The sequence below is a fragment of the Quercus lobata genome, chromosome 10 (assembly GCF_001633185.2).
Source record: "Quercus lobata isolate SW786 chromosome 10, ValleyOak3.0 Primary Assembly, whole genome shotgun sequence".
Taxonomy (NCBI): domain Eukaryota; kingdom Viridiplantae; phylum Streptophyta; class Magnoliopsida; order Fagales; family Fagaceae; genus Quercus; species Quercus lobata.
In genome coordinates this window covers 44,111,218-44,129,967 of record NC_044913.1, presented here as the reverse complement: position 1 = coordinate 44,129,967, position 18,750 = coordinate 44,111,218, and the positions used below count along the sequence as shown (strand labels likewise).

Below are 18,750 nucleotides of genomic sequence, written 5' to 3'. Positions count from 1 at the left end.
CCATCACTTCGAGAAACAAAAAAAGGTTGTCCACATATCTTACTAAATTGTACGCCACTTGCTTGCCTTATGCCCTTAACAATTATTGAAGGCTAATTTACAAGCATCATTTCGAGCTTTTATGAATTTTGACCTTTACAAAATTAGGATGCCTTTTTTAGTGGCCTCATTTATTATTGTTTCTTTTCTATTAAACTGGTAGGTACTACAGAACATATCTTGGAGGTATTGCGCCTTTGTTTTTGTTTCCTATTTTCCGGAAAGTGTGTGTATATATATATATATATATTAATGCAACATTCCTATTATATTTTGTTGCATGCACTTGAGAGTGAGATTATATTTATCTGATATGCTAATTATTGTTGTATACAGCTAGTTACACAGTTGTACACAACATTTCAAATTTTGATTTGAAAATACGATATCAATTATAATTGTGAAATGGCTAAATTGTGTTTTCACAATTTTAATTGAAATAAACACGGTTTTAGCTTGTGATGTGTGTGGTAATCATTGCTCTATTTGATATAGAAAATACTGCTAGTGCCTCTACCTTCCCTCCCCTCCCCCTTAAACGTAATACTTGCGTAACTGAAATATACAACATTGTAATATCATTCTCATATGTATTTGTGGCTCATGTATGTGGACTCCATATACATGTGAAAGGAGTGTTGTATAAAATAGTTTTTATTGTTCTATTCAAAAACAAAAAAAAAAAGTCTGTATAATTAACTTGTGCAAGATAATTTCAATTCTAACCTTCAACATGGTCTTTTTTTTTTTTTTTTTTTCACAATTTTCTAAAAAAAAAATCTTCTATTTGTATAGGCTATTCAAGGTCAACAGCTTTCTTGCTTATGCGGCATTTCTTCTTCTTCTTTTTATTTATTTTTTAATTTTTAATATAAAGAGTAAATTGAAAATTTTGAAATTCTTTTGTATGATTTGCCAATTCACTACCACAATATCAAGGAATTTGGCCTAAATTAGGTGGTTGGTAATGGATCCGTTGTTGTTTACTTTTCGATCAACAAAAGAGAGAGAAGATTTAAATTTTAGATGTCTCCATTAAAAATACTATAAAGTACCAAGTATAGTTGAACGTCAAGGCTCTTAGTTGTGATCTGCTGTTATCTACTTGTACCATTCTCTTGCTTTCTCCATACCTATTTTTCTGATTAAAACAAAATGCACGCTAAAAGCGTATAACGCGAAGTAGTTGAAGTTCATTACAACTTGAATGAAAATGATGGGAATATTTTAAAGAAACAAGGGACCTTGCCTTAAAAAAGTTCATCTTTTACTTTGAGAGTGCAAGGCACTCGGACAAGCAAATAAGAGGTACCACACACTTTGCAATCAGTTAGCGATTATTAGATAAACAGATTAAAAAAGATCCTTTTCTGATAGCAAATTAATAAAGATTTAAGTCTCGGAATATGACACTTTAACACCTGAATTGGATGAGGCAGGTTCTTCTTAATTTTGAGTGCAACATTCCACCTAATAATAAGATTGAACATTGTAAGGCCAGACTTTAATTTATTCAGCTTTGCAGATCAATCATCAACCACATTATTGTTAGGACTAAATATTTATGGATAATACTAACAATGATATAATCTTTACGAAGTTTCCTATCTCTTTCCCATTCTTGTCTTGATATGTCCTTCGTTGTCCTGCTGCTTGTACTGGGTGTAAAATAGCTAATACTCGAACCTGGGTTGGATTAGTTTGAATTTGGATCTTAAACCTTGGCATGTATGGCCTGTGATTTTATAATGCAGGATCTAACTATGCTCTTCATGTTCGGGCGTTGACACTGGACACTTGTTTGAGTGGATAAAGCATAGACGTCCCACAAGCCTGATGAGACAATTACAATACTAAAATCCTAGAATTTTCAAATTCGAACAAGAGAAAGAACTACTTGAAATTGATTTGAAATTTTGAATGAGTAGGTATCTCATGTAATTGATATATGCATTATTTTTTCTCACAGTAATAGGGATGATGTATATATCAAATGTATAAAATAGTTATTGCACATTTGCACGTAAAGGAACGAAACCAAAATTTTAATTTTATGGGCCAAAGTATAAACCAAAATATTGTTAAAAATTAAGAATGCATAATATACTAATATTCAGAAATCAGAACTAAATATACTAGATATATAAAAATAAAAATAGTTTGCATTCAGTGTAAACAAAATATTAACAAAAGAAAATAGACACAGTTTGTTAGTTAGGTGAAATTTCCGTTCAAGGCAAGGCTGAAAGGATTTGAATTTCGAGGTTGGTTAATAGATAAGAACCAATCAAAGGGTTGTGTGAATCACTATAAGTGTTGCACTAATGCGGCCATTGTCGTGTGCTTGGCACATAAAGTTGGATTCAGGGCATGACACTAGGTTTTGGTGTCCTTTAATAAGTCTTGCTTCACGAGTCTTTACAAAACATTCTCACTGGCATAATCGAATGGCATATGCGAAAGTCTAGTAATCTCTAAAACAACCTTCCCAATTTTACTTGTAACATGTGCTTGCTTCATCTATAATTGTACTCCCTTTGAAATACAAGTTACTTTGACGTGTGACCCTCACCACTTCCAATACCCCCCCAATATTACATTTAAATTGTAAAGAATCTACTGAGGTGAGATTCTTTATTAAGTCTGGTACATATTGAACTTCAATCAAAGGATGAACTGTTCTATCATCCAATTTCAACTTGATTTTGTCTATTCCCACAATCTCACGAGTTTATTCAATACTTATGTTAATTGAACTATCATTCAACTTATCAAGGTTGTAAAATCATTCTCTATTGGGACACAAATTATAGGTATAAGTAGAATCTATTATCCCCCTTTTAAGTTATAACAAATAAGAAACCAATCAGTGCTAATTAAATTAGAATCACCGTCATTTCTATGTGTTACATTTGTCTTGCAATCTTTCATGATTTTAGAATTTCAAAAAATACTGTGTGTAACTGTGTATAGTAGTCCTTGTACATGGAATTTTGTCTTTTAGAAAAAACCTGAACTGACCTACACAAATCAGTTGACTTATGGCCGGTTAGTCCATCATAGACGGTGTGGTGCAGTTTGTAATTCCTCCAAATCAACCTTGTCGGCTCGGTGAAAAACTCTCCCGGCCCTTACAACCCGTCAAACCACACTATATATGCTCACCCTTAGTTGATACAAACATGTGAAAAGAAATTAAGTAGAAAAGGCAAACATGTGAAGATCCTCTATACTGGTTATATCCTTTCCTTTTTTAGGATATTACAAATGTAATTCAAATTCTTTACCAAATATGCAATGCAAAATAGTTTTCGAAATTACTGCATCATTTTGATCTAACTCATGTCAAAACAAACACTCTTTTATTTTAATTTTTATATTAAGTAAAGGGAGATTCGAATATATAAATTCTCCCAGAGAAGAATCAAATTCAAACAGTGTTATATATCCAGCCACATGTATGTTTGTTTATTTTCAAATTAAGTGAGACACATGGCTGTTGCTATTGGAACACGGCACTTTGAAAAGATATTTGAGATTGAAGGTAAAGTAATGTATATGGCTTGGCATATTGCCTTTGGCTTTGGATATGATGTGGCCCTTGGTTTTGGGTTAATTAAGTTTTGTTTAATTTCTATTTTCTTTTTTAGAGCAAGAAAAGATAGAATTTGCGTGAATTCGTCACATATTTGACAAGGCTTTTACGGCTCCAATATGGAATTAAACTTGACCATTTTTTTAAAATAAAAATGTTGTATATATTGTCATTCTTTTTTCATAGTTAGAACTTGGAAGAATGATTGTCCCTAGGGCATTTGGCAAGATTTTGCTATTCCTTTTTTTTTTTTATTTTTTTTTATTTATATATATATTTTAATTTTTACAAAATATAAATTCTATTCTAGCCTAATTTAAGTGTATATATGTGTGAAACTCTCTCCTAAAAACTTGAACCCTAACATTTGCCCCTCACACCCTATAAACACTTATACTCGTGGAGTGACTATCGCATTAATAGTGCGTGGTAATAGATTTTGCTATTCCTAAAAGCAAAGAAAACTAAAATGTGCTGTTTTTTCGGCTGCCTTAATTAGTTTCAACTTTCAAATCATTTTAGTTATTGGAATTCAACATTTAATGTAACGAACGTAAGTTTTAGTTTAAGTTTGTTCTTTTAGGAGTTTCTTGAATTGTTTATTTCTTTGTGATCCTTGCTTCATCTATATGTTCTTATTAGAAGCAATCAGACATTATCCAGTAGGAAGGAAAAAAATAAGTACATATATATAAATAAAAGATTCAATTAAACATATACAATTGAACATTAATAAAAATACTCCATAACCGAGTGGTTAGGTAAGCATTTCTAGCCACAATCTTGGAAAGCCCCCAAGGATGAGTTCCAATAAAACAAGTGCCGTTAAACATATTCAATTGAACATTAATAAAAATACTCCAGAGCCGAGTGGTAAGGTAAGCCTTTCTAGCCACAAACTTGGAAAGCCCCCAAGAATGTGTTCCAATAGAACAAGTGCCAAAAAATTGATAACCTATTCATTTCAGACTTTATTCTGTGTCAAGAATGATTAATCTAGGTATCCTATTCTTCTTTCTCAAAAAAAAAAAGGTATCCTATTCTTTATTGCTAATGACTTTTATATGGAGAGAAATTAATGTTGTCTCTCTCTCTTTTTTTTTTTTTGGTTGGGATATGAAGACTCCAACAGCTCATTAATATGGGCTCCTTGAATTTGACAGAAAGAAATTAAAAAGAAATTATTTTTGTGGAATAGGTTAAATGGTATTGTTATCCATCGGATCACATGTCAATGATTCAAATAAACTTAATTAAAATCTAAAAAAGAACTTAACCAAAACTAAGAGCCTTGTATCTTAACCGACATTTTTTAGTATTTTCAACAAAGATATTTATAGTCCATTAACAAAAAAATTGAGATATCTAGAGTTTAAATTCCTCATTTCCTAATTATTAAATTCCTCAATATTCAATAATTATCGAATTAAAAAAAAAAAAAAATCAAAGAAAACATATCTCCTGTATGTAGTTGTTAAACCAAGTCATCCATGTAACTATTCAACAAGTGAATATCACGTAATTTAATTTTATGTTAGAGTTGGTCTTCTCAACCTTTTGCATGATATCCATTCATTAAATTATTAAATCTTATAAAAGATATTTAATTCTTTAGATAATTCGATAGTTATAATGTATATGAGATGGGAGATTTAAATTATAAATGTTTTCATTAGAAACAATAGAAAATATCAGTTTAGGTATAAGACTCTTGGCATAAAAGACACTTTTCATTTGCGGGGGAAAAAGAATGGAAAACGAATAAATAGAAAGATGATGCTGGTCTATCGACGACCAAGATCGATGAGCTTAAAGGCGTTTAATGATCAGTGGTATTTTCCTTTTTGTGGTCCCCAGTCTGTCTCCATTCTTATTAATATATAAAAGCAATCAAAGTTAATCAACGATATTATAAAGAATCATATAAAATCATATACAACACTGCGTGTGGACTATTTGAAGCCTCACCCTGCTTGAAACTCCACAGAGTTAGGCCCCGTGGATAATTTCCACTTGGGCCAAAATTTCGGTTAGCTAGCTTCTCTAATCAATCTTTATCAATTGTAAAAAAAGAAAAAAAAAGAAAAAAAAAAGGAGGATGAGCAATAAGTGGAAGACCCTGTCTGGACCTGATTAATTAATTAATTAATTGTAATATCACTTCTGCTGTGAGTAAGCAACAGTAACACCTGATAAACTTACATAATAATTTCTATCAAATATCAATTATTTTATTATTACTTGAAGAGATTAATTTAAGTGTAGTTTAATTTTTTTCTTTTCTTTACTTGGTAAGCAATACTAGAGTAAAGGGAGAGAGAGACAAGAGTGGAAACTCATAGAGAGGAGAAAGGGATCGAAAGGAATAAAATAATGGAGTAGTGATAATAAAGAAGAGAGAGCGTACGTGGTGAGGATTGAGAATGATGGGGAAGTGAGCGTGCATAAGTGGGATGTAGTCAATGACACGAATGTCTTTATCTCATTTCTTTTAAACAATATTAAAGGCAAGAGGAGAAAAGAAAATTTAGTTTTTAGAGAAATTAGCAATTGAAAACTAACAAGTAACCGGGCTTTTGGTTAATTGATAGTAGAGATCAATACAGATTAATTGAGTTGTTATGCCAATTATACACGCACTATTCATAGTGAGTGCATGTCATATCTCACAGCTTACTTGACACTACATAGCATTATACTTTAAAAACTAATCTCAGCATAAAATTTTGTGACCCATGATTAAGCTAGCTTGAGTCTATGGAAGAGTTCATATCTTAGTTCAATACTACTCCTAATTAAATGAGAGCAGAGGATGTTGAAATATTCATATGTAAGTGTTATAATTAATTAAGTCATGAAGTTTCACGTTAAATAATAATAACGAGAGTAATTAATTGGTTATATTACGCAAATTTATTAACTTCACTTCTAGGTTAAGTGGTGTTCTTAAATGTATTAACCTATGGAAGCTACCAATTATGAAAGAATGATCCGCTCAAATATCCTCTGCCATATGAGGTTGGAATCATACAGTAAGGTTGCTTTGATTTCACGGTTTTATAAGCTATAATCATTATTGTCTGTACTTTTGAAGCTTTAGGTATTTATCTAAAAGAAGAAATTGAAGACAAAAAAGATATATCAATATTTGCGTCATATATATGAAAATGCCATATGATAAAAAAACACTATTATATATAGAAGCAAGTTTATGCTTCATGCTCACCACTCCTTCCCTCTCTCTCTAACACAAACACATACACGACCATAATCACGTACACAATGCCAATATTCTCCTCCCATGCACAACCCATAGGTAATAATAAATGCATAGCCTTACTATCTTTGCTCTTAAGCATGAAAATTCTACTGTTTTTGGGTTTAGCAAGTTCTCTTCCAACACCTTCACCATCCCATTTCTCCAAATTCTCAGACGCAGACATTTTTTCAGCTTGCAAGCGCACACCCCACAAAGCAGCTTGTGAATCCATGCTATCATCAACACTACTGAGTGCACTTCCTGAGACCCCAGAAGAGCTCTTTGACCATTCGGTCAAGTTTAGCATGGACCGAGCTTACTTAGCTCGAGCCCTTGTCTATAACCTTACCCTTAATTATGAAAAATCTCGTAGCAACAACACAACCAGTGCAATGAATGACTGCCTCGAGTTGCTTGATGACACTCTAGACCAACTCACCAATGTTGTCAACAACAACAACAAGAAGCAAACACAAACCACCACTGATGACATCCAAACATGGCTTAGTGCTGCTTGTACCAATCAAAACATGGCTTAGTGCTGCTTGTACCAATCAAGAAACTTGTCTCGAGAGCCTTGAAAATGATAAAATTGTGGTAGAGAAAGGTGTAATGGATTCTACAATCCAAAATTTGAGCCAACTCGTTAGCAACACACTAACACTCTACATGTCTAGTAAAACTTCAATTATACGTGGTGGGAATCGAAGATTGTTGTATGATGATTTTCCATCTTGGGTGTCGGTATCAGAAAGAAAGCTTTTACATACTTCTATGGGGGAGATAGAAGTTAGTGCTGTGGTGGCCAAGGATGGAAGTGGGACACACAAGACTATAGGTGAGGCACTTGAGGCTTCCATGGAAGGTGGGGGTAGGACTGTCATTCATGTACAAGCTGGTACTTATCATGAATACATTAAGATTCCAACCAAGCAAAAGAACGTCATGTTAGTTGGGGATGGAAAAGGCAAAACAGTAATTGTTGGTGATAGGAGCCATGGAGGAGGCTGGACAACTTTCCTATCTGCCACTGTTGGTAAGATTTCTCTCCCTTATTGGTTAATTTTACGGGTGTGTTTGGATAGAACTTATTTTGCTAAAACTGAAAACTAAAAACTGAAAACACTGTAGCAAAATAATTTTTAAATGTGTGAATAGTGCTGTGAGACTAATTTTTAATGAAAAAATTAATAAAAAATGAAATTTGTGGGTCCATAAACAGTGCACGGGCCCACTGATTGACAGAAATGTAAAAAAAAAACATGGCCAAACAGTACTGAACAGTACTCCTCTGTTGCACTTGTCCCCTGAAACACGTGTAGAAAAAAAAAAAAAGGAAAAAAGAAAAAGAAAAAGAAAAAGCAAAACGCAAAAGCAAAACTCAGACGTTGGAACCAAACACACACTACATCACTATTCTTGTGTTAATTGTATAATATGGATGCGACAGACAAAACATGTGTTTATAATTGGTCACCTATCAATCTTGTGTCTCCTTCAGTACTCAATCTTGTGTTTTGTTAATTTTTGTATAAATGCAAACATTTTATTGTTGTGACTTCTCTAATTGAAAATTCATTTTTGAAAGATGATTTTTATGTAAATTATGAATGAAAAATGACACCATTCATTATTGTATAAAAGTTAGTCAAAATGAAAATCCTCTTTCAGAACGAAATATTTGTTATAAAAATAATGGTGTCAAAAGATATAAACTTATATGTTACATTTATACTAACTTTGGAAATTTGTCCATAATTTAAAGGAGCGTTATTTTGTGCAATTTTAAGGGAGGCATCTATTCTTTATCATTTTCATTTTCTTTTTAATCTCTGTTAACTTTTAATTTTTTTATCCACGCTCATAGGAGCTGATAACTTTGAAGATAGCTCAAGGCTTGCTCAATGCAACAACTTAAGAATCACATCATTCAAGTAATGTAATTCGTCTGTACTCTAAAATCACACCACTAATTAACTACTGATCACATCCTAGCTTGAAACTTCTAGCATTGAAATTAAGTTGGGTGAAGAGGCCATGATGTACGTCTGAGTTAAGAACTTAACATTATCTTGTGGACTTCGTAATTAATGTTATCCTCCTGGTTATGGCTTTTCCTTTTCCCATAAACTATTTTCGTCCAAATATATGTCAGTGATGTTATAGATTTTAGTTTTATTATATAATTCTTATAAATTAATATATCACTAATTACAAAAAGTTAATTCAAACATTGGTTTATTAGTTGTTGAAATGACTTTAATCACGTTAGTAGTAACAAGGCCTCTCCTATGATTTTGACAAGGAAAAAAAAAAAAAAAACCGCTTTAGCTACTCAGTTACATTTTACAAATGCCCTCTCTTGAGATCCATTTGGGCCTTCTCAAATTTTAGAATTGTTTAAAACCAAAAAAAGAAAGAGGAACGAAACTTGGACAATTGAACCCAAAATAATGCCCATTCATTAGCCCATAGCCGGAGTCGATCCATTTAGCTTTCCAACTTGCTATTTATGTTATAATATTATATTTGGTGTTAAGATTAGTGCCATTTGTTTTGACAATTAATAGAGAATTTTGACATCTTTTAATTTGTATGTGTTTTGGACTTTTTTTTTGGGGAGAAAATATGTGTTTTGGACTTGTGAACTTCCACTATTAATGTTTTACTACTTACTAAAAAAAAAGTTTTATTATTTGCATTTAAATTTACATTTAGTATCATTTATCTGAGATATATATATATATATTATTTTGATAATAGTAATATGTATTCTTATTAATCAAGTATTGAAATTAATTCAAATTCATTTTAATTGTTTGGTTTTATTATAAATAATTTTAGTACCATATATATAAAAAAAGTAGGGTACAAATTAATTGAGTTAAAATTAGTTTATGATTTTTTTTTATCTTATAAATATATGAGTTTGTTTTATATATTATCTCTATTATCATGTTAAGATATTAACTAGTTTTTAGTATAAGCGGATATCTAATTCTAAATTTCTTGTTCAATGATAAAAGACTTTATTAGTTGAGTTAACTAAAACCTACTAAAACATATAATATCCAAGAATTTTTTTTTTTTAATACTATATTTAGCTTGATCCTCCTTAGAAAAAATTTTGATTTTGCAATTGGTTTTAACTTTAGTATTTTTTCTAAGAGCATGTTAACGGATGTCTTTAAGGTAATCGTTAAAGAGAATAGAATTAATCCCACACACATTGGAAAGAAATAAAATAGAAAATTAATTGTTAAATTTTTTTTTATTGAATATGGTTCGACTGTATCTAAAAAAAATGGATCAACTGCGTTGAAAATTTGACCTTAACGTTTGCTTTCAGGCCACTTAGTTACCGGACTAGATTCCAATAAATAAAAAATAAATTTCCTACATTTCTTTAAATTAAGTAGTGGCTTAAAGGTGGATTGCTATGGAGCTCTTGTAGCCACACGTTGGGTTCTGGAAACCATGATCCAGCTCACAATATTCCCTGGATCATAAAATTGACATAAGCAAAAGTAATAGACATATGAGAAGATAAGATTGTTTAATGCACACATGCGTAAGGCTAAGGACGTATTTACTCCCACATGCATGCCAATTAATATGCTATACATGTCTCTTTCAGCCGCCATGGGAGATGGATTTATAGCTCGAGACATTACATTTGTGAACAGTGCGGGTCCAGCCAAGCAACAAGCTGTTGCACTACGTGTAGGATCAGATAAGTCAGTAATCTTCAGATGTTCCATTTTGGGCTACCAAGACAGTCTCTACGCTCACTCTAAACGCCAATTCTATAGAGAAAACGATATCTATGGCACAGTAGATTTCATATTTGGAAACTCTGCCGTGGTTCTGCAAAACTGTAACATATATGTGAGGAAACCTTTGTCCGGACAGAACAATTTCATTACAGCACAAGGTCGGTCCAGCCCAGATCAAAACACTGGCATTTCTATCCACAATTGTAAGATACAAGCTGCATCAGACTTTGCTGGTGAGAAATCTAAGTTCGCTACATATCTTGGAAGACCATGGAAGCAATATTCTAGGACAGTAATCATGCAGTCTTTTCTGGATGACTTAATACACCCATCAGGATGGTCTCCTTGGTCTGGAAGCTTTGCACTAAAATCACTTTATTATGGCGAATATAAGAACTCAGGGCCTGGTTCTGCCACTTCTAGTAGGGTCAAGTGGTCTGGTTACCATGCTTCACTCACTTCCACTGAAGCTCAAACTTTCACTGTAGCTGGTTTTATTGCTGGACATCTTTGGTTGCCCTCCACTGGGGTATCTTTTGATTCTGGACTTCTTGGATGAACCATCTACTTATGAAAATTATTATTTCACATTCTCAATTTTCAAACTCTGTACACACCACTCACAGAGTGTGAACATCGGGTATTCATTTTCTACCTAATGTCCACATTTTGTGAGTGGTGTACATAAAGTATAGAAATTGAGAGTGTGAGACAATCATGATCCTTCTCCTTGTAAAACTAGCCATTAAAGAATAAGCCATTGCCTAAATGTGTTGGTTTTCAGTTGTTTTTGTTTTGTTTTTTTCTTTATGGTTTTCTTAAGAAATAAGCACACTTGCACATAAAACATGTGCTTGTATCTGCCAATGTGCTGTGTACTGTGTATAGATTTGTACTGTTTATAGATTTCAGCATCAAGCAAGATGACAATGTTGTGTAACCATATTTCCTTTTTTCTTATGGCTTTTCCTTAGAGACAAAAGAATATTTAAATCGAGTACTTGTTGAAATGGATAATCAAAGCATATATACTGCATTCAAACAATCTCTGAGACAGAAAGTTTACTCACCGTACACATATCAAGAACTTTTAAATTTATAAATCAAACACAATTAATTAATAGCATTGTAGTTTATATATATAACCAACAAATATATCTTTAACTTGTTCAGAATACGTTAAAGATATATTTTGACGTGCTTTCAATCAATCCAAGCTAGATTCACATCATTCCCGACAATTGAAATATATATATATTTCAATTGTCGGGAATGATGTGAATCTTGCTATATATATATATATATATATGATACATACACAATTTTTGGAAAGGGAAAATATAAATATTTAGAGGGCAGGGAAATATAATTTTGGTTGTTTCTAATGAAACACTTGATACGTAATAAGAAAAAAGGATAACAAAGGGATAAAGTTTGGATTTGACTGAGGAAATCCCGACTTCTGTAATTGATTAAGGAAATTTTGACATCTGGAAACCAATTAGGAACCAATTTGATTAAACTTATCTGATATCTTTATTCGATCATACTTGGTTGGTTTTATACTAGTTGTTACAACCCAACCATCAAAAAATAAGGACTCATTACGTTGACAATCTAAAAACAAGAAACTGCCCATAACGTGAGCTACAATGACTCAACTACCCAGCCTATTAGGACTCTTAACAATTGAAAACAAACTCTAACATTACAATAAATAAAAGATAATAACAACAATAGCAAATGCTAAATTCTAACGTTAATAAAACAATAGTAAATCAATTAAATTACTAATGGCACCTATTATTTCTCACATCACTTAGTTGTTGGCTCATACTATTTCTCAACATCCCAACTCTTCCAGTGTTATCCGTATGGACACCAACTACACAAACACACATCCCCTTCATAGAAAATCACACTCCTATAATTACTCTAATGGACCTATAATTTCAAATACATGTACGTACCAATATATTATCTTCTAATATCTTGTAAAAAAAAGTTTACACCATATTAGTTTTTTAGTAACTTAATTAAAACTAGTATTTTCTTTCATAGACTAACTTGATAAAGTTACACTCAATACTCTTTCATCTTACTAAGATCATTTATAATAATTTTAAGCTAAATTATATTTTTGGTCATTGAATTTATTGGGGTAAGTTCGATTTTTTTGATCTTCAAATTTTAAAAATAGCTACTAAATGAATCATCTGCCTAATCCAACCCTTTACGTGAGTCGAAAGGCAAAATTAAAGCCTTTTCGAATTTGATAAAGGTTGTGATGTTTGTTCCTTGACAAAGCCAAATGGGTAATCTCACGGTAGGAAAATTAAAGCCTTTACGTGAGTTAATAGGTCAAATTCGAAAAGTTTCATGTCACATGTGCACCTATAGCCAATTCAGGACCACTCTCTCTTTATCTTTCTTTTTGTACATATTTCCCTCACTTTTTCTCAATGTCTAAGACTCTTTAATTTGTGGGAAGCTTCAAGCAAATTTATACTCAGTATAAACTTTAATGTATAAAAACTTTAATTTGTCTTTGAATTAGGTTAATATTTGTTACACACAACATTGAAAATTGTGTATTCAAAACATGATTTTAATTATAATTTTGAAATTGTGTAACTATGACTTGAAAACACGATTTCACATTTTAATTAAGTGGACACCACACACTCTATGCTTAGTGTATGTAATAATTAACGCTCTTTGAATTAAGTGGACTTCAATTTTTTGTTTGTTGGAATGCTCAAAGCGAGTTTGGTTTTTGAGATTATAGGCCCATGATGGCCTAATAAGGCATATCCTTTATTTTTATTTATTTATTTTTTTTTCTGAGGAATAGGCATATCTTATCTTACAAGTTATCATAACACCGCGACATCAGGTTTAGCCCGTGAATGGTAGACCTTATTCTGTGCATAAGCCCGCAGCACAGGGTGAAGTAATGTCCAAATGCAGACACCAACCCTGTGAATGGCAGTTATTGGTATCTTTGACTTTAAATCATTTCTGCATTTTCAATTTTGTATCATATATTTATTTACTTTTTAGAGGGAGAGAAGATTCCTTGATGTCCGGCTTTATGTTTGTGTGGATGTGGAAAATCATATTTCTTAAAGTTTATTTATTTAATTATTTTTGTTGTTGTAATTTTAGTCTTTTTAAAGTTTAACAATCATGTCAAATTAAATCATCATTCCCTCTGTTACCATCTATGACATATATGAATATTGTCGGTTTTATAAATGACAATAGACGGAAGGATCAACTTGATAAGAATTTGTTAAATTTAAGAATTAAAATGATAAAAATTAAAATTTAGCGATGGAAATGATAGTTCACCAAACTTAAAGGGTGTAATCAAGATTTTATCCTTAGTTAGTTTGATAACAAGAAGTTTGATGGTCCCTAACTTTTAATTTGTCAAATTAGCTCTTATTAAATGGTTAAAAAATTTAAATATAAATTAAGTTTTGCTTTTAAGCACTACAACTTTTATTTTTTTGATCATCAAGTACTACAAATTTTATTATGAAAAGACTTGTTGATTGAGTAATATATGCTAGCGATATTATAAATATTTTACATAAATCTTATAAATTCGTATGGTTTTTATTAGGTAAAAGCAGTTTAAAAGAAATTATATAAAAATAATTCAAATATTTATTTATTATATTGTTGAAGTGACATTCATTATCGTATCAATTTGTCGTAATAAAGTTCGCTAAAGTGGAAACTAAACCCTATTGGAGCTAATATATTTTCAATAAAAGTTAGTAGTATGCTTAACATTTTCCATATTCTATTACTAAAATATTATCTCGAGACTAATGAAACAACATTTTACCATTATTATTCGGCCAAAAAAAAAAAAAAACCTTTTACTATTATTACTCTCCGTCCTTCACCTCCAATAACACTACCACTACTGCCATAATCAGAGAAGTAGAAGAAAAAAATCATTATCCTTTTACAAAATGATAATCTATTACCACAATATCAAAATCCTAAATCTATAATTAAAAAAAAAAAAAAAAATTTCAAGCCACAAAAATAGAAAAACTTTCCCACACTTTCTTTTTCTATTTTCCATGACCTAACTGATAAACTATTCATACCAATAGGGTTATGTCCATTGATAAGTTGTGAAGAGTTTATCCTACAAGTCTTGTCACTTCCTACTAGTTAGAGGAAACTCTAGCTAGAAATCTTTTCATCAAAGAAAAAATCATTATTTCTTTTCAACTTCTTCCTTTCGCAAATGGATGATCAATTGTGGCTTTCTTTAGACCCTTAACAAAAGTATGAAAAAAGGCATGTATGGTATGATCCTCCCGTTAACCAAAAATGAATGAAGTGATCTTGTAGTTTTTGGATTATGAAGATATGCTCTAAGGTGCTCCACTTTATTTCATAGTGGAGGTATTTACAGGTTCCTTGAAAAAATATGTCGGTCTAGCAAAAACCATTAGAAGATCAATTAGGGTTAATAAAAAAATGGAGAATTCTATCTAGGGCACAAGGTAACAACGAGGCACTCTCTATTTCGAAAAGGGTGGTTAGAGTGTCAAACAACACCATGACCTCTAGTTTTACTAAATTTCTGTTTTTTTCTAAACCTTTTTAGGAATTTGAAATTTTAGTATTCTTTGAAATTAAATTCCTTTCTCAAAAAGAAAAAAAAAAAAAAAAAAAGAAAAGAAAAGAAAAAAAAGTTCCCAAGTCCCTAGTCGACTTAAGATCGCGTTTTTTGTAGTGATCCCTCCTCTATTAGAAAGGAAGGGGCATCTGAAAAGGGACAAGAATTCCTAGTCTAATTAAGCACAATTGAACCACTACCCAAATTTTCACTCAACAAACACAAATATTCAACCATTTTTGTTCAATCAACACACTCAAAGCCATTATTTCCAGGCATACAATCAATTAATCAAAGCCTTAGCATTCAACAAATACCTTTATCAACTTACTCTATTCACGTGTGAGTAGTATAATTGAGCAAGTAGTAAAGTTTCATATTGAATAGTAATGAAAATAATGAGTGATTAATATAACATGATTGACTCATATCCATTGACTTAAGCTTTAGGATCAAATGATGTTTCTATATGTTATATTAACCTCTCAATTGAAGTCTCTCCATAACATTCTCTCCCCAACAAGTGGTGTTAAAGCCAATGTTTTGAGGCCAAGTGTTTGTTAGTGGGTCCTATCGAGTAAAATGAGGAAGATTCCCATGTTTGTTCAACCATGTTTGAGTAAAGGTTCTCCTAGCTAGGTGTGTTGGTGACTCCCATAATTGCGCAAAGAAGACTCCCATGTTCGCTTGCTAGAAGCGACTTGATAGAAGAAACACATGAATGGGAGATTTGTTGTAATATTAATGTGTGAGTAGTGTGGTAGGTTAAGTAGTAAAATTTTGAATTAGATATATATATTGATGAGAAGAATAAGTGGTCAATTAATATAACATAATTGACTCATATCAATTTACTTAACTTTTGGGTCAAGTGGTGTTTTTATAAATTATATATATTAACTTCACAATAGGAGTCTCTCCAAAATGTTCTTTTCCCAACACATTACCGGTCCGTTTGGGAACAGCCTACTTAGCTGAAACTGAAAACTTTTTGTTGAGAATATAGGAAAAAAAAAGGTTAAAAGCTAGTTGAATAATACAATGGGAACCATGAATAGTACCAAAAAGTATAATAAGATTCATGAATAGTATCAAAAAGAAGCTAAAAATTCAAATAAGCTTAAACTTGGATCACATCGGCTCTACATTTACTTTAGCCAAAAAAAAAAAAAACACTACATTTACATTTACACCACATACATCCATGGTTTTCAGAACCGAACCGGACCAGGAGGTCGGACTGTGAAAATCAAAAACCGGGATGAAAATCGGTTTTTTAATCCTACAGAACCGGATCTTTTGTTAATTCTGTGAACCCCTAAAACCGGGGTTGGACTGTACGAACTGGTGAGACCCGTGCGGTCCAACCCCTTAGCAAATTTTTTTTTTTTTTTTTAAAAACAACTTAACACAATTTTATTCTACTTAATTAAATTATCCATCTCTTACAAGGAATAAAAAAAATTATAATTAAAATCCTTCAAAGATATTCAACTTTACTTCAAAAATTAATCATAAATTTTAATGTTTTCATGGTCATTATTTTATTTTATTAACTTTCTTATTTAATTATTAAATATATACTTGAAAATCATTAAATTTCCCTCACATATATAGATATATTGTCAATTTTGTAGTTTTATAAATTTAAATCTATATTTAGGATTTAATTAATTATTAAATTAATTATGACGTCATCACGGTTTGATCCCGGTTCGACCTTAAAAACCTCGAATCTCTCCCTTTTACGGTTCAATAAACAGTCCAGGTCTGAAAACCTTTACATACACGATCTAGTACAATCTCGTGAGAATGGTTTGTAAGTAATGATTGTGTGGAGGAGAATAAGGTGATTCCAGAAAGTGTTGATCAACAAAGGACCCAATGGTAGACAAATCATCATCAAACATCAGTACTGAGGAAAGGATAAGCGTATGTAGGTATAACTCCAGCCCAATTTAACTTTTAAGTGTTCTTTTGAATTTTGTTTGCCTTAGATTTGGCATAATTTTTATTGGAGAATGATGACCATAAACCATAAAAAAAAAGAAAAGAAAAGAATTAGAATCGGAATTTTGGGGATTGTATTATATATGATTTCAATATATTATACATGTGATAATAGGAAAGTGTTTTTTTTTTTTTTTTTTTTTTTTGATAAACTATAATAGGATAGTTTTAAATTGGATTTTCTTTGCCAAATATTTAGGTTAGATTTGAATTCTAATTTTCAGTTAGTGAACATGACCTTGCATCATTGAAATATATATAGTTTAGCACATGAAATAATAAGATTGCATAAAATAAATTTTTATATAAATTAGTAGGTTTTGTGCATAAAATGATGAGTTTTTACATGAAATCATAGGTTTTTCATATGAAATAATAAAAATATGACGTACAAAATGCATCTTTCATTCAAATTAACGTACTACGCAGCATTTTGGAATAAGTCATGAATGTCATTACATGAAATACTAAAATTAACGTAAAATATGAAATTTTAAGTATAAAGTAAAGATTCTCACGAAGTAATTCGATCGATCACAATGCAAACTTGATTTCAAACTTGAAATAATTGTTTCGTAGTTTCATGCAGCATCTCATCATCACCTGTGTTGAATTTACACGTATGAGTGAAGTCCCACATTGAATAATGATGAGAAAAATGAATAGTTAATATAACATAATTGAGTATATATCCTTTGAATTCTGGTCTTTGGGGTTAAAGTGTGTCTTTATATGTTAATTAATTATTTAAGAAAACGCCCTTTTGGTATCAGGTGGCAAGGTTCCCTTTTGTAGTTGTTACGAGATGGTACATTGCATCAAGCAAGTCCATAAAGCTCACACAAAAAATCTTAGAGAATACCCAACAAATGAGTATTATTGCCAATGTGTTAGGCAATGACAACACATTGGCAATACCCAAATTTTGAGTTTAGTATGGATATTCAACAAACTTATCAGGCTAGGCCACACATATATGCTTCTCTATCATTCAATCCTATTTTCTATCACCTCTTAAGTTAACATGTGTTTCTTCCGAATTCTACAATGTTTTTGAAGTTCTTCTATATATATATATATATATATATATATATATATATATATATTTCCATTCTACTTGAATCAAATAATCCATTTTCACTAGTACATTAATCGTTTTCCATATTTTATGAATTGATTACTATGACGATGAGGGTAAAGTAAAAAATTTTAAAAATGGGAAAATCAAACAATTTGACATGAAAAAATCACTTCAGTCGTATCAAAACTACTTAGCCTTATGTTTACTCACCAAAAAGAAAAAGAAAAAGATGATGATTTTCAAAACAAATTTTCTTCCTTTTTCCTTTTAACTATATCAACATCCAATCAGACAAACATAGCTATCCTTCACTTTTTTTAATTTTATAACTTTAACTAG

The 18,750-nt window shown here is 31.2% G+C and overlaps 1 protein-coding gene across 1 annotated transcript; it reads left to right on the top strand.

The window, feature by feature from the left end:
* The first annotated feature begins 6,853 nt into the window (after positions 1-6,853).
* On the top strand, positions 6,854-11,622 carry LOC115962478 (pectinesterase). The gene is made up of 3 exons (XM_031081322.1): positions 6,854-7,392; positions 7,424-7,929; positions 10,531-11,622. Exons 1-3 carry the CDS (start codon positions 6,917-6,919, stop codon positions 11,226-11,228), a joined length of 1,680 nt encoding a protein of 559 aa, XP_030937182.1. The 5' UTR covers positions 6,854-6,916; the 3' UTR covers positions 11,229-11,622.
* Positions 11,623-18,750: the final 7,128 nt, after the last annotated feature.